At 23.8% G+C, this 25,018-nt stretch overlaps 1 protein-coding gene across 6 annotated transcripts in view; it reads left to right on the forward strand.

Moving 5' to 3' along the window:
• The window catches only part of LOC117177926 (glutamine--fructose-6-phosphate aminotransferase [isomerizing] 2), a 114,512-nt gene that overhangs the window by 55,677 nt on the left and 33,817 nt on the right, over window positions 1-25,018 (forward strand). The window contains exons 7-9 of one of the 6 annotated variants that reach the window (XM_033369039.1): window positions 3,430-3,453; window positions 11,876-11,896; window positions 18,763-18,971. In XM_033369039.1, coding sequence (XP_033224930.1) covers window positions 3,430-3,453; window positions 11,876-11,896; window positions 18,763-18,971 — 254 coding nt within the window. The remainder of the gene's footprint in view (window positions 1-3,429; window positions 3,454-11,875; window positions 11,897-18,762; window positions 18,972-25,018) is intronic. The other 5 variants (XM_033369042.1, XM_033369043.1, XM_033369041.1 and 2 more) reach the window with 5 other exon arrangements.

The following is a 25,018-nucleotide window of genomic DNA, read 5'->3' on the forward strand; positions in this document are numbered from 1 at the left end:
CCCCCCCCCCCCCCCAAAGGATTTACTTCATTTTTTAGTCCAAATTTTCAATTTTTTAATATAATATTTTTAAAAAATTAAAAATTGAATTTGATGTTCATTTAAACTTTTATTTTTTAATCTATAAATTATAGAAATTTCCACTTAAAGGTGAATTGAATTAATAGAACAAAATAAGAAAATCTAATTATTTTTGGATGAAGGCTAATTATTTTTCTTTGGAAATGGAAAGTCCAATATTGAATTTTTATATTAAAATTCATCTTTTCTGGTTCAAAATTGTGTTTTGTTGAAAATTGGTTTTTGGGTTGAAAATTCCACTATTTTGGTAAAGAAATGAACTTTTTGGTTAAAAATTAACTTTTTTTTTTGCAAATTCATATTTTCTTGTTGAAAATTTAACATTTTTGTAGAAAATTCGTCCTTTTGGTTTTAAATTTCAACTGCTTGAAAATTAAACTACTTTATTGATATCTAATTTTTTTGATGGAAAATTATTGTTTCGATTTAAAAATTCATTTCCTTGATTGAAAATGTACCTATTTTTTTGGTAATTTGTCCTTTTTTACGAAATTGATTTTTTATCTGAAAATGTACATATTCCATTTTTGGTTTTAAATTTATCTGTTTTAATTGTAAATGAAGTAATTTTTGAAAAATAATTTTTTTACACTGAAAGTGTATCTTTTTCATTTTTCGTTGAAAATTCCAATTTTTTAGTAGATAATTAATTGTCTGGTTTGAAAATTCATCTGTTTGGTTAGATATTCATCCTTTAAGTAGAAAATTAAACTATTTGGCTGAAAATTCTTATTCATATGGTTGAAAATTCATATTTTAAAATGAAAATTTAAATATTTCAATTTGGTTGAAAATTGATCTTTTTTACTACAGTTTTTTTCTTCAAAATTTGTTATTCAACTGCAAAAGTACTTTCCATTTTTGGTTGAAAATTTATAATTTTTATTCTGAAATTAAACTATGTGGCTGGAAATTTAACTATTCCATTTTTGGTTTCAAATTCATCTGTTTTAGTTAAAAATTAACAATTTTGTCAAAAATTCGTTTTTTTGTTTATAATTTAATTTTTTTGTCAGATAATGTAATTTTTTCATTTTCCTTTGAAAATTCAACAATTTGGTTAGAAATTCAACTATTTTGTTGAAAATTCATCTATTGGGATGAAAATGAACTTTTTTGTTTAAAATTCAAATGTTTAGGTTGAAAATTTAACTCTTGAAAGTTGATCTAATTTATTAAAACCTTATTTTTTTTGGTGGAAAATTAAATTTCTGTTTCAAAATTAATTTCCTTCTTTGAAAATTTACCTACATTTATGCGTAAATTTCTCCTTTTTTATGAAAATTGAATTGTTGAAATGAAAATGTAAATATTCCATTTTTAATTAAAAGTTTTTTTTTCACTAGAAAATTCAACTACTATTTGGTTGAAAATTCATATATTTTGTTAAATATTCAATTTTTGTTGGATACAAAATTAATCTTGTCTGTTGAGAGTTTATCTTTTTTGGTTGAAAATTTAATTATTTATTATTTTTATTTTCAAATCTAACTGTTTCAATTGAAAATAAAGTTTTTTTTAACAATTTTTTTTTCAACTAAAAAATTTAACATTTTTAGTTAAAAATTAAATTCGTTGGTTTAAAAATGAACTATTTTGTTGAAAAAAAGTTTTTTTGTAGAAAATTAATTTTTTAACTGCCAATTTAATTGCTCCATTTTTGTTTATTTAAAAAGTCTTGTATTTTGTTAAAAATGCGATTCTTTTTTTAGATTTTTTTGTTTAAAAATTCAATATATAAACTGAAAATTTAACTATTCTACTTGAAAATTGAACAATTCCATTTATCCGTTTTAGTTTGAACTGAACTATTTTCTTGAAAATTAATTTTTTAAAACGTTTAAGCATTCATTTTTTTACTAAAAATGTAATTTTTCCATTTCTAGTAACAAATTTTAATATTTTGTCGACAGATATTTTTTATATCGTTAAAAATAGTTTTTGTTTTTTATCTGTTAATTCAGCTATTCCAGTTTTAATTGAAAATGTAACTTTTTCATTTTTGATTAGGAATTTATTTGATTTATTCGGAAATTTCACTATTTGGTTGAAAATTAATCTACTTTGTGGAAAATTGGTCTTCTTTGGTAGAAAGTTATTTTTTGGGGCTAACATTAATGTTTTTGCTTGAAAATACGTTTCTTTTGGTTGAAAATTAACTACATTGTTATAAATTGTTGTTTTTGATTGTATACAATTAAAATTTTTTATTCAAAATTATTTTTTTTTTTTTAGAAATTTGTTTGAACTATAAATTTAAATATTCCATTTATGGTTGAAAAGTGATCTTTTTTAGTTTATAGAAACTTCGTTTTCTTGGTTGAATATTCATCTTTTTGATTCAAACTTTATATATTTTGTCGGAAATTCATCGTTTCGTTTCAGAATTCAAATATTTGGTTGAAAATTCGTTGTTGTGTTTAGAAATATATATATTTTTTTTTTCACTGAAAATTCAACTATTCGATTTTTGGTTGAAAATTGATATTTTTTATTTGGAAATTCAACTATTGGCTCAAAGATTCATGTATTTTGTTTAAAATTTGTTACTTCTGGAAGGAAATTAATCCCTTCATAAGATAAGCAAGATTTACCCCCCCCCCCTCCCCCTTTAAATCGTTATGCGTAATTTGTGGATGATCTCTCATCCTCTCTTTTTCAATCCTAACAAATATCTGTGCCTCTATGTGGAATATAATTTTTGTTTTATATGATTTTTAATTATATTTATCTGCATGCAATCGTCTATCGTCAAAAAACTCTTTGGATAAAGCATGCAGCTTCATAAAAATTTCTAAGTTGGTATCCATGTCACGAGACTTAAAAAATAAGTAGATTTTAATAATTTTGAAATAGTTTTTTTTAGAGAAGCTTGCGATCACAATCTTTTTAAGGTTGAAATGTATTAATATTGCTAATGATAATTTTTGTCGCTAGAGAGTTTAAACTTCTTTATAGCATCGAATTTTCAAGAATTAGGAATTTCTAATTTGCAAAAGTTTGATAAAATCCTGGTAAAAACAGTTCTTTCCACTCTATAATTGGAACATCAATTTCAGATTTGAAAGTTCAAAATTTTATTTTTTATCACGTGCGCTGCCATTTTTGCAAGATTTCAAATTTTAAGAATGGAATTTACTGGTCAAAGTTGAGTCCGAAATTCCTGATTTGAATTTGAGCTTTTTGAATTTGTTTTGCTAGAGCATTATTAGCATGACTAGATAGAATGACTATCTTTCAGGATTCAGGATTAAAAAAAAATTTTTTCGCGGTTGATATGGATACTACATGAATGTTTCTTTTGCATGAACAACTTCCGGTTCGTTCTCCAACTTTTCGCCTGAACAGATGACCTTCCACGCACGCCGAAAGGTACAAACTATTAATAAATTTACCTTCATTCGCTTTCTGCAATAAAAAAACTTCTTCATCTTGAAGAAACGAATCCACCAGTCGACCTTAAAATTGGCCCCAGTTTTTCATTATTCACATTAAGCGGGACTAGTCTCGTAATTTAGGTGAAAAATGTCTAGAGATATATATATATTTTTTTTCAGCAATCGGTTTTCAACTTGAATTTAATCTAATTATTAATTTTGCCTTTCACCTTTTACAATCTCTATTCTATGTCTTGACGGCCTTGCTTTCTCTTTTGCTTCGGCTTTATCTGGGGTTTTTTTTCTTTTTATTTTCTTTTAATAAATGTACTTTTCTTTCAGTGGAAAAAGGCCCAACAGCAGAAAATGATCCCCGAATGTGTTTTTTAAAATTTATTTAAAAAGAAAGTAATTTTTATTCTTCAAAAGCTTCAAGAAGTTTCAAAGGATTTGAATTTTAGAGATTTTAGGGTATTTTTAAAGATTCTAAGAAAATTTATAAAAATGTTGATGGGATTCCAAAAGGTTTCAAACGATTTAAAATACCTTAGGATATTTTAAAAGCCTCCAACACATTTTTAATAGATTAAAATAATTTTGCAGGGATTCCGAAGGATTTTAGAGTATTTTTTAAAATTCTAAGAAATTTTAAAGAGCTTTAAAAACTTGAAAAGGATTATCAATATTTTAGGCAGGGTGGTCGCTTTACCGGGAATTTTCTGAGACCTGGAAAAACTGGGAAATGACCCGGAATTTATTTCTTGATCGGAAATTTTACAAATTTTCAGAAGAAAAATTGATCAAAGTTCGATCTTAACATTTTTTAAAATAATTATTTGAATTGAAACCTTTTTCAATTATGATAGCATGCAGTTTACAATACGCTATTCAAAAATCTTTTACTTTAAAAATTCTTCATTTTAGATTTTTAATTTCAAGAATTTTAGAGTGCGGTCTTGAAGAATCACACAATTAAAAACTAAAATAATTTATTTGATAAAACGGTTCTAAATTTTTTTAAAGTTTAAAGTTAATTGTTTGACATAGAAAGCTTTAAATTGTTAACATTTCGAAAAGCTGTTAGTGATTTTTTTTTTACCAGGAATTTTACAAAGTTTCAAAAAAATCTGTCGACGTTCGATTTTAACAGTTTAAAAATAATTATTTGAATTGTTATGTTTTTCAATTATGCTATTATTTAGCTTATAATGCCTAATTAAAATTTTTTTTACTTTAAAAATTTTCCATTAAAAATTTTTGTTTCTAAGCTTACATTTTTAATTTAAAGAATTTTTAAATGCTTTCTTAAAGACTTGAACAAATCAAAAATAAAAGCCTTTGATGTTGAAAATTTTTGGTAAAAAAATTTTTATTTAATAAATAAATAAACTTTTTTTAAATTTATCTGTACTTTAAGTAATAAAAAGTGAAGAAAACGATTTGATAAAACGATTTTAAGTCACTTTAAAATTTAAAAATTTGCACAGTTTGAAAGTCTTAGACATTAAACAAATGTGATGGTGTGACTGAAATTTTAAAAACTATTTTCAACTCAAAAATAACTTCATAATAATATATTCTTAATTAAAGGATTTTATTAAATTTAAAATATTGTTTCTATCTAAAGTATTCAATTGTTAACCCATTAAATTTGAAATTTTTAATTAAAAAAAAGATTAATTATTCAATATTTAGCAATATTTGAATTCTTATTTAAGACAAGTAAATTGAAACCAAACATTGAAAAGTAAAGAATCTTTAAATGAATTGTTTGACATAGAAAACCTGGTACCGTTAAAATTTCGAAGAGACTTTAAACTTTGAACGTCACAATTTTAATTGTTGTATTTGAAAAATGCTTAATTTGTAAGTGAACTTATTAAATTTTGATGTATAATTTACAAATAAACGTTTGTAGAAAAAAATTGAGTAATTTTAAGAGATATTTAAACGTTTTGAAAAGATTAAAAATTATCCTGGAAATTTTAGAAAGTTTTTCTAAAATCTCCTAGATTCTTTTTTGAAAATTTTGTTTAAATCTTTGAAAAGCTTTTTAAATATTCTTTTTAAAAATTCAATTAATTTTGACAGATATTTAGAAGTTCTGAAAAAATGTCCAAAATAATTTTAAATTTGAAACAAATTTAAAACAACTTATTTATTTATCAAGATTTTGAAATAAAATTTTAAAGCTTTCCAATATTTGAGGTTTCTAGCTTAAAATGCCTTCAAATTATAAAAATTTGAAAATTTTAAATTTCATTGATTGATTTTCTAATTTAGAGCATTGAAAATGATAACGTGAATTCATATTTTTTTATATTGAAAAATGTTAGTACTTTCAATTTTATACGCGTAAATTATTGAGCACTTAAATAAAAAAATCTAATCAAAAACTTTTAAATTTCAATTTTAAGAGAAAAAACCGGGAAATGATCTGGAATTCATTTCTTCGATTAAAACGGCCACCCTTGTTAAAATTGTTATTGTTTTATTTAAAAAATGTTTGATTTTTAAGCGAAATTGTTGAATTGTTATGTAGAAATAATAATTGAACACTTCTTATTTGGAGAAAAAATTTGAGTAATCTTAAGAGATTCTTAAAATCCCTTAAGAGATCTTTTAAAATCTTTTAAAATTTTTTGTTTTAAATCTGCAAAAATCTGCATTTTCTTTTAAATTAGGTGGTGGGAAATTGTACTGAAATTTCGGTACGAATAGTCAAATTTTTTTGGTACACACATTTCGATGAAATTATTTAATATTTTTTCAAGTTCTGAATTAATTTGAAATATTTTTAAAACTGCTAAACATCTATTAAATTATTCAAATTTTTTCTACAAATAATAAGTGTTCAAATGTAATTTATAAATACAAATTTGAAGGAAATTTTTTTAAATTCGCAGGATTTTCTATAAGTTGAATTAATTTTAACAGTTATGCAGAAGTTCTGAAGAAATTTCAAAAATGATTTTAAATTTGAAAAAATTTAAAGCAACTTCTAGTTTAAGAACTTTTAAGTTATAAAAAATATAAATTTATAAATTTTAAAAGTTTTTTGTCTAAAATAACTTAATAATATAATTTTGATTTTATTAAAGTTTCTTGATTGATTCTTTAATTAACAGTATTGAAAATGTTAACGTGGATTTATATTTTTGGATCTTAATCTTAATTTTTTGAACTGTATAATTTATGAATGTTCAAAATTTTGAATTTTGAAGTTTATCTGCATTTCATTTAAAACTGTTCAATTGAAAAGTGTTAGTATTTTCCAGTTTTTACGTGTAAGTTACGAACCGAGAAAAAACGGGAAATGACCGGACATTTTTTTCTTCGATTAAAACGGTCACTCTGTTAGGATATTTTAAAAGATTGTAAGGACTTTTTAATATATTTCAACCATTTAAAAATATTTTTAATATATTTGAATAATTTCAAGGAATTTTAAGAGATTTCAAATGATTATTAATATTTGAGTATATTCTAAAGGATTCTAAGTATTTTTAAATATATTTAAACCATTTAAAGAAATTTCCAGAAGATTGTAAATATTGTAGGGTATTTTTCACGGTTTTACTTTTTTTTTTTAATTTCAAGAGAATGTTAGGAAATTTTTTAATCGATTCGAAATATCTTAGGGTACTTTAAAAGACTCCAACACATTTTTAATATATTTAAATCATTTGTAGGGATTCCAAAGAATTTTAGAGTATTTTTAAAAATTTCAAGAAATTTTAAAGAGCTTTAGTGGCCGTCCATAAAAGACGTCCGCAAAATTTCCGGAATCTTAGACCTCCGCCCCTTCTGCTTGTTCAATTTTTTCCGATTTCCAGAATCCCCCCACCCCTTAAAGGACGTCCCAAACGCAGGGATTCCCCTCTTTTTTCATATTTTTACTTTTTTTCAGCATTATGAAATTTTAAGAGATTAAAGCCCTCATCAATTTTAGGAAAAAATTTCTTATAATCAAATACAGAAATTTTTGTCAAAAACTACATGAAAAAACAATCTGGTAATACCAGATGGTCTTCCCCAGAAGTGCTGCATGGCGCTGCAATCGCCTGAATCACCGCGGGAGAATTCGAAATCACCTAAATATCATCAAATAGAGGACTATTAAGAAATGTACCTCATTAAATGGAAATTATTAAATTTGAAAAATTGGACGTCTGAAAAGGAATTTACCCCCCCCCCCCCCCCCCCCCCCCCCCCCCTCCTTGTCCACTTTTGTCCGATTTTGCCCCACCACTCGGATCCCCCAACTGCGGACGTCTTTTATGGACGGACCCTTAAAAATTGTCAATGATTACTAATATTTCTGGGTATTTTAATGGATTTTAAAGGCTTTTTAATAGATTTCAACCCTTTAAAGGGAGTTCATAAAATTTTAGAGCATTTTAAATAATTTTTCTGAGCTTTTAAAAGTTTTTAATGGTTATAAATATTTTAGGGCATTTAAAAAAATAAAAAGACGTTTTTAAATAGATTTTAGTCAATTAGAGGGATATCAAAAGATTTTGAAAAATATCAAAGGATTATAAATATTTTAAGGTATTTTATAGGATTCTAATAACTTTTTATTCGAATTAAATCATTTGGAGGGATTCCAAAGGATTTTAAAGATATGAGGGTATGCTTAAAGATTTTAGGGATTTTTTAAAATTCCGAGACAATTTTTGGAACTTTGCAAACTTTCAAGGGATTTCAAAAGACATTAAAGGAATTTTCAAGAGTTTGAAAAAGTTTCAAGGGATTTCAAAATGTTTCAAACGACTTTAAATATTTGAACGTATTTTAAAAGATTCCTCAGGCCTTCTTGATAGACTTTAAGGATTTGGAAGGAATTCAAAGGATTTTAAGATATTTTAAAAAATTTCAAGGAATTTTCAAGAGCTTTAAAAAGTTTCAAAGGGTTTAGAAATATTTCAAATGATTATAAATATTTTAGAGCGTATTAAAGCATTCTTATGATTTTTATTGCTTGCAGTCATTTGAAAGGATTTCAAAGGACTTTAGGGTATTATTTAAAATTCCAAGCAATTTTTAAGAGCTTTAAAAAGTTTGAAAGACTTGGGAATATTTTAGAGTATTTTAAGGGCATGCGACACAGTGGAATTCCTACATTACCAACCTCTTTTTTCTATTGAACAAAATTTTTTTTTGAACCATAGAACTTTTTTTGTAAATCAAATATCGAAATCAAAATCTCAGGAGAGCATTAGAAGACATTATCCTACGTTTATGTACTGCATTTGAATCGAAATTTGGCAAAAAATTTCAGAAATAATTTTTTTTTTTAATTCCGATTCAAATGCAGTACATAAACGTAGAATAATGTCTTCTTATGCTCTCCTCAAATTTTGAGTTCGATATTTCATTTACCAAAAAAGTTCTATGGTTCACAAAAAAATTTTTTTCAATGGAAAAAAAGAGGTTGGTAATGTAGGAATCCCACTGTGTCGCATGCCCTTAAAGAATTCTAGGGACTTTTTAATATATTTCAATCATTTGAAGGTATCCTAAAGTATTTTAAAGATTTTAGGGTACATATTTAAAAAAAACTCCCAGACATTTTTAATAGATTTTAATCATTTGAAGGGATTCCAAAGGATTTTAGGGTAATTTTAAAAATCCAAGAAATGTTCAGGAGCTTTAAAAAGTTTCAAAGGATTTCTAAATATTTCAATCACAATGGAGGGCTTCCTAATGATTTTAGGTTATTTTTAAAAATTCCAAGGAGTTTTCAAGAGCTTTAAAAAGTTTGAAAGGATTATAAATATTTTAAGATATTTTAAAGGATTGTAAGGACTTTTTAATAGATTTAAATAATTTAAAGGAATTAAAAAATATTATAAAGATTTTAGTGTAATTTTCAAGGTTTTAGTTTTTTTTTTTAATTTCAGGAGAATTTCAGGAAGCATAAAAAATGCCAAGGGAATTCAAAAGACTTTAAATATTTAATGGTATTTTTAAAAATTCCAAGGATATTTCAAGAGCTTTAAACATTTTTAAATGATTATAAATATTTTAGGATATTTTTAAGGACTGATTTTTTAATAGATTTCTATCATTTGAAGGGATTTCAAAAGTTTAGAAAAAGTTTCAAGGGATTTCAAAAGCTTTCAAATAATTTGAAATATTTTATGGCATTTTAAAAGATTCCAATACATTTTTAAATAGATTTCAAGGGATTTAAGTATATTTTTTAAAAATCCAAACAATTTTCAAGAGCTTTAAAAAGTATTCGCAATATTTTAAGATATTTTAAAGGATTCTACGGACTTTTAAATAGATTTCAATCATTTACAGAAATATCAGAAGATTATAATCTTAAAGGATTAGAAATATTTCAGGATATTTTAGAGAATCTTAGCGGTTATTTTCGGTTATTTTAAAAAATTCCAAAAGTAGTTTGGGATCATTGAAAAATTTCAAGGGATTTAAACAGATTTCAAACGATTTGAAATATTCCAGGTTATTGTAGAAGATTCCAAGACATTTTTAATAGATTTAAGTTATCTGGAGAGAAGCCAAAGGATTTCAGAGTATTTTTAAAAATTCCAAAGAATTTTCCAGAGCTTTAAAAACCTTCAAAAAATTATCAATATTTTAGGGTATCTTAAAGGATTCTAGGGACTTTTTTTATAGGTTTCAATCAATTGAAGGGATTCCAAGGGATTTAAAAGATTTAAGGGTATTTTTAAAAATTCCAAGGTGTTTTTAATAGATTTGAATAATTTGAAGATATTCCAAATGATTTGAAGGTAATGTTTAAAAATCCAAGGAATTCTCAAGAGCTTTAAAAAATTGCAAAGTTTACTGAAAGATTTGAAAGTATTAGATATATTTAATATTTTTTAAAGGACTCTAAGGACTTTTAAAATATTTAAATCATTTAAAGGGATTCCGAAAGAGAATGAAGATTTTAGGGTATTTATATAAATTTCAAGAGAATTGTGGAAAATACAAAAAATGTCAAGGTGTTTCAAATTTTTTAAAATGATTTTAAATATTGAATAGTATTTTAAAAAATTCCAATGAATTTTAAAAATCTTAAACAAGTTTTAAAGGATTTCGAAAGATTTCAAAGGCTTAAGAATATTTTAGGCCGTTTTAAATAATTGTAAGCAGTTTTAATAGATTTCAATCATTTGAAGGGATTTCAAGGAATTTTAAAATTCTGGAAGAGTTTTGTAAACGTTAAAACATTTGAAGGAATTTTAAAAGGTTTCAAACGATTAGAAATATTTTAGGGTGTTTTAAAAGACTCTAAGACATTTTTAATAGATGTCAATAATTTTATGGTGGGGTTCAGAAAGATTTAAAATATGTTAGTTTCTTTTAAAAGATTCCAAAGCATTTTCTAGATGTATATAAAAAAATTTTAAGGTTCCAAGGATTTTAATTTTTTTAAGGAATTTTCAAGCACACATGATAATTTAATCAATTTTACAGGATTAAATTAATTATCAGCAGATTTCATGGAATTCAACGAGATTTTATAATATTTGAATGGATTTGAAAAAAGTTATTGACAAAGAGTGAGGGATATTTTAGGGTGTCAAAAATTTGAAGAGATTTTAAATATTTTTTGCAATTCATCTCAATTTATTTGGACTTCACCCTGAATTATTATTAATTTTCCCCGAATTTTTCTAATTCACTTGAGGCTTTCTGAATTTATTCAATTCTAGTCAATTCAATGAAGTAAAAATCTTTTTTTTTTAGTTTTTTTTTTAAATCCGGAAATATTTTAAACTATCTGTGAATGCTTAAAATTTTACCAAATTCTTTTGAACTCCCTTAATTTTTCAAAATCGTTTGAAACGTACTGAATTTAATTACCTTTCTCATAATTTTAAATTGTTTTCAATTGACTTAATTTTTTAAAATTTACCTTATTTTTAAAAATAATTTCTTTTATAAATTTAATCTAATTCTTTTGAATTCATCTAAATTTAACTTTTTGCAAGTAAATTAGGCTGTGAAAGCCCTAAGCATCACAAATAAAAAATTATCGACTTAAATTTAAATTTATTTTATGCTACAAAATTATAATTTAGTCTTTAAATAATAATGCTGAGAGAAAATAAAAAAACAGTCCGATAAAACCAGGAACTTTTTCAAATGAAGTTTTGCGACATATGGAAAATTTGTTCGATAATAATTTCCAATAATTGTTTTTTTAAATATATAGGAACGCTTTATTTATAAGATATTATTTATCATTTTTCCTTATCATCCCTTGAGTTATTTCTTTGCCTCATCAATCGAATGTTTGCGTTTGCTACCAGTAGATAGTTTTTTGTTATTCAGTCATAGTTTTGATACATTTTTTGTTATGTTATAGTTTTGCATGGTTTGTTAAATAATTTCGTTTTTTTTTTCCATTTCTTCTCCTCTCATCTCACCAGAACGTGAAGATCCGAATAAAGGTATAATCTATGTTTAAGTATTGCTTTCGTGCATGTAACCTTCGCAGTTACCTTTGGGACATCGCTTCTGAAAAAGGTGGATTTAAATAATATAGGGTGTCTACCCTAACTGGAAAATCTGGAAAACCAGGAATTTTCAGGAAATTTGTATATACCTGGAAAAACCTGGCGGTGCCAGGGAATTTATTTTGAAGCCGGAATGTTTCTTTTAGTCAGGGAATTTTTTCGAGAGCACGTTTATTTTCTTTTTATTGCAATGTGAAATTGAAGAACGATTCTTTGTTTTTTTTTAAGTAGCTTTATATTACTGTATTTAACTATTTAAAAAAAGTGTTTTTGTTTGTTTTTGTTTGAAATTAGTTTTTTAGTTGAAAATTGATCTTTCTGGCTGAACAATGACTTTTTAAACTTAGAATTTAACTATTCAATTTTTGGTTGACTACTTATCGTTTTTAGTTAAAAATTCCTGTATTTTGTTGAAAATTGGTCTTTTAAGGTAGGGGTTAATTCTATTTGTTAAAAATTAATGGGTTTAGTTAAAAATTCAATTATTCTAATGAAAGATTCATAATTTTAGTTGAAAAATTCATCAGTTTCTTTGCAAAACTATTTTTCCAAAGAATTTGTCTTTTTTGGATTGAAAATTAATTTTTTTTTTAAATTGTAAATTAATTGCTTTTTAAAACTGAAAATGTAACTATTTCAATTGAATATTTCGTCATTTTAAAATGGATCTAATTAGTTAAACATAAAGTTTTTAACTGAAAATTTTACTATTGAATTTTTGGTGGATTTTTATAATTTTTTCAGTTTAAAATTCATATATTTTGATGAAAATTGGCCTTGTTCAATATGGTTGAATATTAATTTTGTTTTGATAAAAATTTTACTATTAAATTTTCGGTTGAAAATTTTTCTTTTGTGGTAGAAATTAATCTTCTTTGTGTAAAATTCATCACTTTTTAAAAATTATAATTATTTATTTGAAAATTAATGTTTGTTTTTTGTTGAAAATAAACTGATTGGTTGAAAATGATTCATTTTCAAACTGGAAATTCATTTCGTTGGTTGAACATTAATTTTGTTAACTAAAAATTTAATTATTCAATTTTCGGCTGATTATTTATCTTTTTTAGTTGAAAATTAATGTATATTCTTGAGTTTTTTTCTGTAGAAATTATCTTCTTAGTTGAAAATTCTACTATTCCAGTTAAAGATTTATCATTTTGGTTAAAAAGAAATTTTTTATTAAAAATTTAACTATTCTATTTTTGGTTGAAAACTGATCTCTTTGAGCAATGGACTTTTTAAACTTAAAATTTAACTATTCAATTTTTTGAAAATTTTTTTTTTGGTAGTGATTAATTGTCTTGGTTAAAAATTCATGGTCTTAGCTCAAAATTCATCAGCTAAAAAAAAAGTAACTATTTTTTAAAAGAATTAGTCTTTTTTGGGTTGAAAAGTAGTTTGTTTTTATAATTGCAAATTAATTATGTTTTTAAAATGAAAATGTAACTATTACAATTGAATATTCCATCATTTTAGTTGAAAAATCATCTCTTTTGTTAAAAATTCATTTTGCAACTGAAAATTAAACTATTAAATTTTTGTTTAACTTTTTATCATATTTAGCTGAAAATGCATGTATTTGTTTGAATTTTCGTTGTACAAATTTATCTTCTTGGCTGAAAATCCAATGATTCTAGTTGAAGATTGATCAATTTAGTTGGAAATTCATCTATTGGCTTTCAAATTTAACTATTCCAGTTCAGGATCCATCATTTTTGTTTAAAGTTCAACAATTTGTTTGAAAATAGAACTTGTTTTAATTAGTTTTTTTTCTGAAATTTTTGTACTGAAAATGTAACTATTTCAATAGAATATTTCATCATTTTAAAACGGATCTAAATAGTTGAACATTATTTTTTTTAACTGAAAATTTAACTATTAAATTTTTGGTGGATTTAAAAATTTTGTTTGTTTCTTGAAAATTGGTATTGTTTGGTAAAATTAATCTTTTTGTTTTAAAATTCCTTTTCTTGTTGTTGAAAATTCAACTATTTCAGTTGAAGCATAATCATTTTAGTTGAAAATTCATCAATGTGGTTGAACATTAATTTTTTTTTAATAAAAAATTTACTATTCAATTTTTGGTTGGATAATTATCCTTTTTAATTAAAAATTTCTCTTTTGTGGTAGAAGTTAATCTTCCTGGTTCAACATTTATCACTTTTTAAAAAATATAATTATTTATCTGAAAGTTAGTTGTTTTTTGTTGTTGAAAATAAACTAATTGTTTGAAAATTATTAATTTTTAAACTGAAATTATTTTTTTTAACTACAAATTTAATTCTTTAATTTTCGGCTAATTATTGATCTTTTTTAGTTGAAAATTCATGTATTTTCTTGAACTTTTTTTGTAGAAATTATCTTCTTGGTGGGAAAGTCTACTATTCTAGTTAAAGATTCGTCATTTTAGTTTAAAATTCATTTTTAATTCATTTTTTGTTAGCGGAAATTTAATTAATTAAACTGATAACTTAACTATTCAAATAATAAAAAAATTCATCTTATTTATTGAAAACGCAATATTTTTCTTGAAAAGTTAGGAATTCAAATCGTTTTAAATTGAATTTAGTACAGTATCCACATTTAGCTTACCTAAATATGCAATAAAATTTAACTGTGAGAAGATAAAATAAAAATTTGCTTAAATTATTTAAGTTAAGGGAATGATAAATCATGTTTCTATCAATATTTAATAATTGAATTAATCGATGATGCTAATATATTCATGAATATCTGGTAATATATTTCGTCAGAACTTTCTAAATTAAACATTATTAATTTAAGCCCTAGAAATACTAAAAAAATATTATTTATAATTATCACAGAAATTATTTTTCAGGATTTGTGTAGGCACCCTGTAATATAGTACCATCAATTTTGGGACGCTACTAATTAAATTTGGTAAATTGTATAATTATCAAATTAAAAATAGTTCTTAAGTCATCTGCTGTAAATAAATGACATTCCCTAATTTCCTGGGTAGGATTGAATAACCAAATTTTGTTTATTTAGGAATTTAATAATGGTCTGCTCTTGATTAATATTATGTATGATTTATTAGAATATTAACGTGTATTTAATCATTCTTAATATTAAGAAGGTATTATAATAACTAAAAATTTATTTTTAATAGGTTGAAACGCACTTGATAAGGGTACATTCCTACAGTGTATAATGCCACCTATAGTGGATAATCATTATTTAAAAATACTAATTTCTGTAAAATAATTAATTGAATTTAATTAAAAGTTAAGGCACTATACGTGCTAATGAGTCGAAATTAATTATTATTCTTTTATTCGTGGCCATAGATAATGATTATCCACTGTAAAGTGGTTTCTCTTACTCTTCTAATACCACGATTGTTGTAGATTTACTAAAACTTTGAAATGGGTTTTGTGGAAAGAAAATTTAAAAATAAATAGTTATTAGAAATTGTTATTTTGTATAAAACATGATTTTCCCTTTGAATTATAATTTATCTAAATTTTTTTTTTCTTTCATGACCAAGAAATATTTTTTTTGTTGAAAATTTAACAATTTTGTTAACAATTTTTGTTTCAAATTAAAATCTATTTTGGTCAACTATTTTTTTTTTGAAATTAATTTTTTTTATGAATTCAACTTTTTTATTTGAAAGTAAAATCTTAATATTAAAATATCAACTATTATATTTTTCGCTAAAAATTCATATTTTCGGCTAAAGATTTATAATTTTAATTGCAACTTTTTTTGGTAGAAAATTAATCTTTTTGGTAGAAAAGTAATGGGTTTGGTTAGAAATTAGACTGGTTGATTGAAAATTAACTTTTTCGGTCGAATTCAATCTTTTTATTTAAAATAAAAACCTAAGATCCAAATATTACATTTTTCGTTGATTATTTATTTCTTTTATTTAAAATTCAACTGATTGAAGATTAACTTTATTTTTCAATTTGAGACGTCTAAAATTAAAAAAAAAATCTTTTTAAATTTTCTCCAGAATCGTAGGAAAATTATATTGGTTTAAACTAAACAACAAATAAACAAATAAATCTTAAAAATAAATATTTACGAAATTTTTATTTTGCATACAAAGTTTTGATTAAGATTGTTCAAAGATGCATTGGATTTTTTTTCAATTTTCATCTATATCGTACATAAATTTGTTCGAACCCACATAGAAAATGCGTTTTTTAAACGATTGAGACGTTTGCAAGCCCCATGAATTTCAACTCATATTTTCCATAAGAAAAAAGTACGTTTTTGTACATTTTACACAGTCGTTAATTTTAGGTGAATGGACTTGAAATTCAACATGTTACTTTTTACTGATAATTAGATGTTTGAATAAATTGTTTAAACAATTTATTATTATTTTTAGTCATTTTCTCTGAGAATGGAGTTTTAAATTCGGGGTATTTTCTCGAATTTTATAACCTTTTTCAACTTTTCAGTTAGAGTGAGGCAATAATCAATTAAATTTAAAAGAGATAATTGTTTAAACCATTTATTATTATTTATAACTATATTCTATTAAAATAATGTGAAAAAGTTAGAGCTCATTCTACAATTTCCCATTCTTTGTGAACTTTTCACTCAAAATGAGGTAATAATTAATTTCAGTTAAAAAAATTAATTGTTTAAACAGTTTAGTATTATTTAAAAAAATATTATATTTGAATAATGCTAGAAAGTTGCAGCTTTCTTTTTAAATATTTAACTTTTTTCCACTTTTCACTTAGAGGGAGGTAAAAATTAATCAAATGCAACAGGCATAATTGTTTTAACAAATTATTATTGTTTATAACTATCTTCTTCTATACTAATTCTAGATAGATGCTTTTTTCTGAAATTTTCCACTTTTTGTCAACTTTTCACTTAGTCAAGTAATAATTAATGCATGTTAAAAAACAGTTTTACAAACAATTTATTATTGTTTCTAACTAACTTTCTTCAGATAATTTCTAGAAAGTTGCAATTTTGTTTCAAATTTTTTAGTTTGCTTTGACTTTTTGTTTATGAACAAATAATAAATAAACAATAGAGAAAATCATTTTTAAACTATTTCTTTCTTTTTTCTGAAATCAAATATGTATTTATAATATTTTTCACATTTTCTAAATTGATCATATTAAATGTAAATTTTTTTTTGAAATAGTTACTGACAGCCTTTTTGTTTGAATTAATATCCGTTACTAATATCTTGTTTTTATTTTTTTTATCTTATGTTATTAATGTTTTTAATATCCGTAGTATTTATTTCCTGTTCCCGAGTAAAAAGTCAAAGAAAATGTGAAATTTTTAGAAAAAGAAACAACTTTATATCATTACTCTAAGAATAGATAGTTGTAAACCACAATGCATTGTTTAAACATTTATTTTTGTTATCATGCATCAATTATTATCCTGCTGAGTAAAAAGTGGACAAAAAGTTAATGTCAAATAAACCGCAACTAAGTAGCATTAATAGAAAGCAACATACCTATAAACAATGATAATTTGTTTAAATAATTATGTTTGTTAAATATAATTTGTAATTACCACAGTCTAAGTGAAAAGTGGACAAAAACTTGAAAATTTCAGAAAATACTGCAACTTTCTATCATTATTCGAAAAGGAATATTATTAGAAATAATAATAAATTGTTTAAAGAATGAAGTTTGTTAAAATTAATAAATAATTACCAAAATTTAAGAAATTTAAATTAGATTAAAAACCAAATTAAAAATCCTATTCAACGCCCAATAATCAAATTGATACAAACTCTTGTAAAAAAAAAGAAAAAAACAAACTCCTATTGTAATCTGAAAAAATAAAAAATAAATAAAATAATTTTCGGTCAAAAATAAAAAAGAGGAAAAATTTTTTTTGAATTTTAAAAATTTTCTTTCCTCTTCTTTATTTTGGACTGAAAATTATATATATTTTTTATTTTTTCAGATTAAAATAGGAGTTTCTTTTTTGTTTATTCGTTGTGGTCTAAATTTGGTCGTTGGATTCTTGTTTTTTTTTAAACAAGTGTTTGCATCAAAATAATTACCTCAAAATAATTGAAAAGTTGATCAAAAGTGGAAAACTAGAAAAAACTGTAACTCTCTTGCACTATTCTAATAGAATATTATAATAAATAATAAATTGTTTAAACAATTATTTCTCTCAAATTCAATTGACTGCTACCTCATTCTAACTGAAAAGTTGAAAATATGTTCAAAAATTCGGAAAAATCCGCGACTTTCTAACTATATTCTAAGAAAAAATTGCTAAAAACAATAATAAATTATTTTTAAAATTTACCTAAACATATTTTTTGGGACCTAATAAAACATACTTATTGGGGTGATGTTTAAAAAATAGTTTTTAATTCGTATACTATGGCTAATTTTCAAGATAAATGTTGAGTTTAAACTCTATTTACCGAACATTGATTATTCAAAATAAAATTTACAAAAACTTCTTTTTTTTTCTCAAATGGGAAATACGTGTTAAACTTCTTGGGGCTTGCGAAACCTCTAAACATAATTTTTTTCAACACCTTTTTTTAGTGGATACTTTGTTATCCGAAAGAGGACAATAATTCTAATTAAGATAGGTCATAAAAAATATTCTAATCGAATTATTTTTTACGAACTTGAATAATAAAAATGTATTAAAGGTTTTGGCATCGAAGGTTGCGGAAAGCTTCAAGTAAGCGTGCATCTTGCATGGTATAATATTTTTGGTGAAAAGAAAATCTTGGGAGAAGGAGCCACAAATATATTCCATATTTGAAAAATTGATTTTTGTTTATTTAATTTGTCCTAACTTAATTATTCTAGCTCTTAAAGATTGTATGATGAGACAGTTCACAAAGAAAGAATCTTTCGCAGATCATCGTCCTCATGGCCGTCCCGCAGAATTTCCGGTTTTGGCAAGAAGTGAGAGTACTTCCGAGTTCCAACCTCTGGAGGACAAAGAAGTCGAATATTTTTTTGCTTCTGATGCGAGTGCCGTTATTGAGCACACTAATCGTGTCATCTTCCTTGAGGTAATAATTTTTTTTTTTATTAAAAAGAAAAATCTAAAGGTTTTTATTTTCTCCAAAAGACAATCGGATGATTTCGATTTTATGTCCTTCATCGACGTATTTACACATCTGGAGTACCCGAGGGCCCATCTACCCTTTTCAAAATTAAAAAAAAAATTATTGTGCAATATAATAATTTAAAAAAAAATGCTATTAAAGATTTTAATGGCACGATTTGTATATAGTAAAATAATATTGTATTGTGTAATTTTTTTTACATAAATAATAAATAATAAATAATAAATAAACAATAAATAGTTAATAATGAATAATAAATACGGGATTTAATTTAATATTGACAAAGATTTAAATGATTCTCCAAAGATTTGACAAAGTTCACAAATATTTCGCAGACTTCCAAATGTTTCAGAAATAATTCACAAAGATTTCAATGATTTCACAAAGATTTTAATGATTTCACAAAGATTTCAAAAATTTTACAAATGTTATCAAAAATTTCAGAAACATTTCAGATAGATTTCCAAGACAGCATAAAGATTTCAATGATTTTCCAAAGATTTCACAAATATTATCAAATATTTCAAGTGTTTAGCAAATATTTCCAAAGGTTTCAGAAAGATTTCACAAAGAATTCGAAAAATGTCGTAAAGATTGCAGGTAGATTTCGAAGATTTCACACAGATTTCAATGATTTTTCAATCATTTCACAAATTTCTTAAATATTACCAAATGTTTTAAAATTATTAAAAATATTTCGCGAAGATTTCACAAAGTTTTTAATGATTTCCCATTTTTTTTTAATTTCACAAAGATTTCAATGATTCCACAAATATTCTAATGATTACCCAAAGGTTTGAAATATTTAGCATATGTTTTGTTTAGATTAAAAAATTTCACAAAGACTTCAATGACTTCACAAAGATTTCAATAATTTCACAAATATTATTAAATAAATTTATAGTATTTTAAATATTTCTTAAAGATTTCCAAACATTTCAGAAAGATTTCAGATAGATTTCCAAGAGTGCATAAAGATTTCAATGATTTTCCAAAGATTTCACAAATATTATCAAACATTTCAAGTGTTTAGCAAATATTTCTAAAGGTTTCAGAAAGATTTCACAAAGATTTCGAAAAATGTCGTAAAGATTGCCAGTAGATTTCGAAGATTTCACACAGATTTCAATGATTTTTCAATCATTTCACAAACTTCTTAAATATTACCAAATGTTTTAAAAGTATTAAAAATATTTCGCTAAGATTTCCAAAGATTTCACAAAGTTTTTAATTATTTCCCAATTTTTCTTTAAATTTCACAAAGATTTCAATGATTTCACAAAGATTCTAATGATTACCCAAACATTTTATATATATAGCAAATATTTTGTTTAGAATTAAAAATTTCACAAAGACCCCAGTGATTTCACAAAGATTTAAATAATTTTACAAATATTATCAAATACATTTATAGTATTTTAAATATGTCGTAAAGATTTCCTAAAATTTCAGATAGATTTCCGAGGGCGCATAATGATTTCAATGATTTTCCAAAGACTTCACGAATTTCACAAATATAATCAAATATTTCAAGTATTAAGCAAATATTCCGAAAGGTTTCGGAAATATTTTAAAAAGATTTCAATGATTTCGCAAAGGTTTTAGGTAGATTTCAAAGATTTTAATGATATTTTAAACATTGCACAAATTCCTCAAATATTAGCAAATGTTTCAAAAGTGTTAATAATATTTCGCTAAGATTTTCAAAGATCTCAGAAAGATTTAATAAAGCTTTTAATGATTTTTCAAAGATTTCAAAATTTTCAAAAATATTTAAATAATATTTCGCAAAGATTTCATAAAGATTTCAATGATTTCACAAATATTTCGAAAGTTTCGTAAAGATTTCGAAAATTTTGTAAAGATTTCAGGTTGATTTCAAAGATTTCAGTGATATTTTAAACGTTTCACAAATTTCTGAAATATCAACAAATGTTTCAAAAGTATTAAAAATATCTAGCTAAGATTTCCAAAGCTCTCAGAAAGATTTCACAAAGCTTTAAGGATTTCCTAAGGATTAAAAAAATTTCACAAATATTTCAATAATATTTCGCAAAAATTTCCAAAGATTTCAAAAATCTCGTAAAGATTTCAGATGGAGATCATTTTTCGAAAAATTCACAAAGAATTTGGATAATTTCACAAATTTCTCGAATATTACAAAATATTTGAAAAGAATTTTAAATGTTTCCCAAAGATTTCCAAAGATTGCAGAAATATTTCATAAAGATTTAAATGATTTCCCAAAGATTAAAAAAAAATCACACATATTTCGCAAAGATTTTTGATAGATTTCAGAAATACTTCAATTATTTCACAAAGATTTTTTATAGATTTCAAAGAGTGCAACCACAATTTCCAAGATTTCCCAAGGATTTTAAATAATCAGCCAAGATTATGTACCGATTTAAGAGATTTCACATATACTTTAATGATTTCCCAAAGTTTTCACAAAGATTTCAATAATTTCACAAATATTATCAAATATTTTAATAATATTTTTAATATTCGCAAAAATTTCCAAAGATTTCAGAAAGATTTCAAATATTTCGCAAAGATTTCAGACAGACTTCCAGAAATGCACAAAGATTTCCCAACAAGTTTTTTAATTTTTAAAATATTTCGCAAAGATTTTTGATAGATTTCAAAGATTTAAATTATTTCACAAAAATTTAGGTAGATGTCAAAGGGTGCATGAAGATTTCAAAGATTTTCCAAAGATTTCACAAAGGTTTCAATAATTTCAACAATATTACTAGAGATTTCAAAATTACTAGAAATAGTTTGCAAGGATTTCAAAGATTTCAGAAAGATTTTCAAAAGATTTCAATAATTTCCCCAAGATTTTATAAGGATTTTAAAGATTTCAGATAGATTAAAAAGAATACACAAAGACTTTAATGATTTCAATCATTTTACAAATATTATAAAGTATTTTTAAAATATTTAAAAACTATTTAAAAACTATTTCACAATGATTTCAATGTTTTCACGAAGATTGAAAAAATGCCGTTAAGATTTCAGATATAAATATTTAGCACATATTTCGGATTGATTTATAACATTTCACAAAAATTTCAATGATTTAAAAAATGTCAATGATTTAAAAAATGTATCGAATGTTGCAAAATATTTCCAAAGAATTTGAAATATTTCGGAAAGGTTACAGAAAGATTTCACGAAGATTTCCAATATTTCGTTAAGATTTTAGATAAATTTCCAAGAGTGCGCAAAGATTTCCCAACGATTAAAAAAAGTTCACAAATATTATGCAAAGATTTTGGAAAGATTTCAAAGATTTCACAGCACTTTCAGATAAATTTGAAGTGTGTACGAAGATTTGAATGATTTTCCAAAGATTTCACAAAGGTTTTAATAATTTTACAAATATTATAAGATATTTAAAAAATACATTAAATAGTTCGCAAAAATCCCAAAGGCTTTCAAAAGACTTCCAAATATGTCAGAAAGCTTTCATAAAGATGTCAATGATTTTCTAAGGATTTTAAAGATTTCAAATATTTCGGATAGGTTTAAAAGGTTTCACAAAGATTTCAAGTATTTTACAAAAATTTCAGATAGATTTCAAAGAGTGTACACAAATTTTATTTGTTTCTCAAAGATTTGACAAAGATTTCAATAATTTTCCAAATATCATCAAATATTTGAAAAATATTTCAAATATTTCGCAAAGATTTCACAAATATTTCAATGATTTTCAAAAGATTTATAAATATTTCACAAAGATTTTAGGTAGACTTCAAAGATCGCTCAAAAATTTCATAAGGATTTTAAAGATTTCGCCAAGATTTCAGATATATTTAAAAGATTGCACAAAGACTTGAATTATTTCAACAATTTCACAAATATTATTAAATATTTTTTAAATATTTCAAATATTTTCGAAAGATTCCCAAATGTATTATAGAACAAATATCTCGGATAGGTTTAAAAGGTTTCACATTTTGCAAAGATTTCAAAATATTTCGCGAAATTCTAGGCAGATTTCAAAGATTGCATAAAGATTTCAATAATCTACCAAAAAATTCAATAATTTTACAAATATTATCAGATATTTAAAAAATATTTTAAATAGTTCTCAAAGATTTCCAAAGATTTCAGAAAAATTTTAAAAAGATTTGAATGATTTCCCAAAGATTTTATAAGGATTTCAAAGATTTCGCCAAGATTTCAGATAGATTTAAAAGATTGCATAAAGACTCCAATTATTTCAATAATTTCACAAATATTATTAAATATTTTAAAAATATTTCAAATATTTTCAAAAGATTTCCAAATATATTTGAAAGCTTTTATAAAGATGTCAGTGATTTTCTAAGGATTTCCAAGATTTCCGATAATTTTCAAAGATTTCACAAAAAATTCAGATAGATTTCAAAGATTGTACAAAGATTTTAATTATTTTTCCAAGGCTTCACAAAGATTTCAATCATTTTCCTAATAATGTCAAAAATTCCAGAAATTTTTTTAATATTTCGCAAAGATTTCCAAAGATTTCACTAATTTTTCAATGATTTTCCACAGATTGCACAAAGATTTCAATGATTTACCAAAAATCATCAGATATTTCAAAAATACTTTAAATAGTTCGCAAAGATTTCAAAGATTTCAGAAAGATGTTTAAAAGATTTCATAAGGATTTTAAAGATTAAAAAAAAGTCTAATCTTATATTTTTGGTTCGGAATTCACGCGTTTGGTTAACAATTCTAGTATTTTTTAATTTTATTATTTTGCTGAAAATACAAGTATTTTGTTAAAAATTAATTTTTTGGTCAGAAATCAAACTACTTGGTTAAAACTTGACCTAATTTGATAAAAAAATTATTTTCTGGGCTGTAGACTTATCTGCTTGATTGAAAAAATTAATATTCTGGGTTAAGAAATCATCTTTTAGGTTGCACTCTTTTGTTGAAAAATAATTTGATAATACTTGTTTTTTAATAGTCTAAGACAAATATTTTTCAACTATTGACATTTATTTCTAAACTGTAACAAAATTTCTCTCAAGCTCCGCTGAAATATTTCTATTGTTTTTATTAAATTTGTAGAAAAATATAATAATTTAACCAAATTATTGAACTTTCAACCTAAAAAGAAGAATTTTCTGCAAAAAAAGTTCAACAAAAAAAGTTCATTTTAAACTAAATAGTTGAATTTTTTAACTAAAAAAGATCAGTTTTAAACAAACAGTGAAATAGTTCAATTTTCTGTCAAAGAAATAAATTTTTAACAAAAAAGAAATTATTTTCAAACAAATAGTTCAAATGTAAATGAAAAATATCAATTTAGAAGAAAAAATATTTGATTATATTTATATTGAAATAATATATAAATTTGTATTCAACCTTCAAATCCTGCCTCTTACAATGTTCAAAATATATTAATCTTCGATTTCGGTTAAAATTACTTTAACCCAAAGAATATTTTTCTTGATTTTGCATCTGGCATATCAAACAACTGTTTTTCGATAAAAAGATTCTTTGCCTTTGCCGTTTTTAAAAAATCCATTTTTATAAAAAAAATTTATATTTTCAGTTTTTCTTAAGAAGTGAGAAATTGGAAAAATGGCTATAAAAGACATTACTTATTTTTTATCACACTTGGTTTTTTTGTTTTTTGAAAAATTCTATGTGGAACAATACCGAAAAATAATTACAAAAACAGAAATTTTCTGAAAAATGAAATTTTCGAGAGAAAATAAAACTAAAATCTAGGACATCCAATTGATAATAAATCACCGAACATTGAAACGTTGGTAGATTTTCGTAAAAATGGTTTTTAATTCCGATTAAAAAAAAAAGGAAGCGCATTCGGACATTGCTTTCTTTTTCTTTTCTCTTTTTTTATTTGAATGGGGACTTTGAAAAGAGTCTTGTCGAAAATTGATCGATCTAGTTTTGTTTAATTTCCAAAAATTTCGTAGTTGAAAAGAAAAGTACCGCAAATTTTGTTCTCAAAATTTTAAACC

This window comes from Belonocnema kinseyi, chromosome 8 (assembly GCF_010883055.1).
Source record: "Belonocnema kinseyi isolate 2016_QV_RU_SX_M_011 chromosome 8, B_treatae_v1, whole genome shotgun sequence".
Taxonomy (NCBI): domain Eukaryota; kingdom Metazoa; phylum Arthropoda; class Insecta; order Hymenoptera; family Cynipidae; genus Belonocnema; species Belonocnema kinseyi.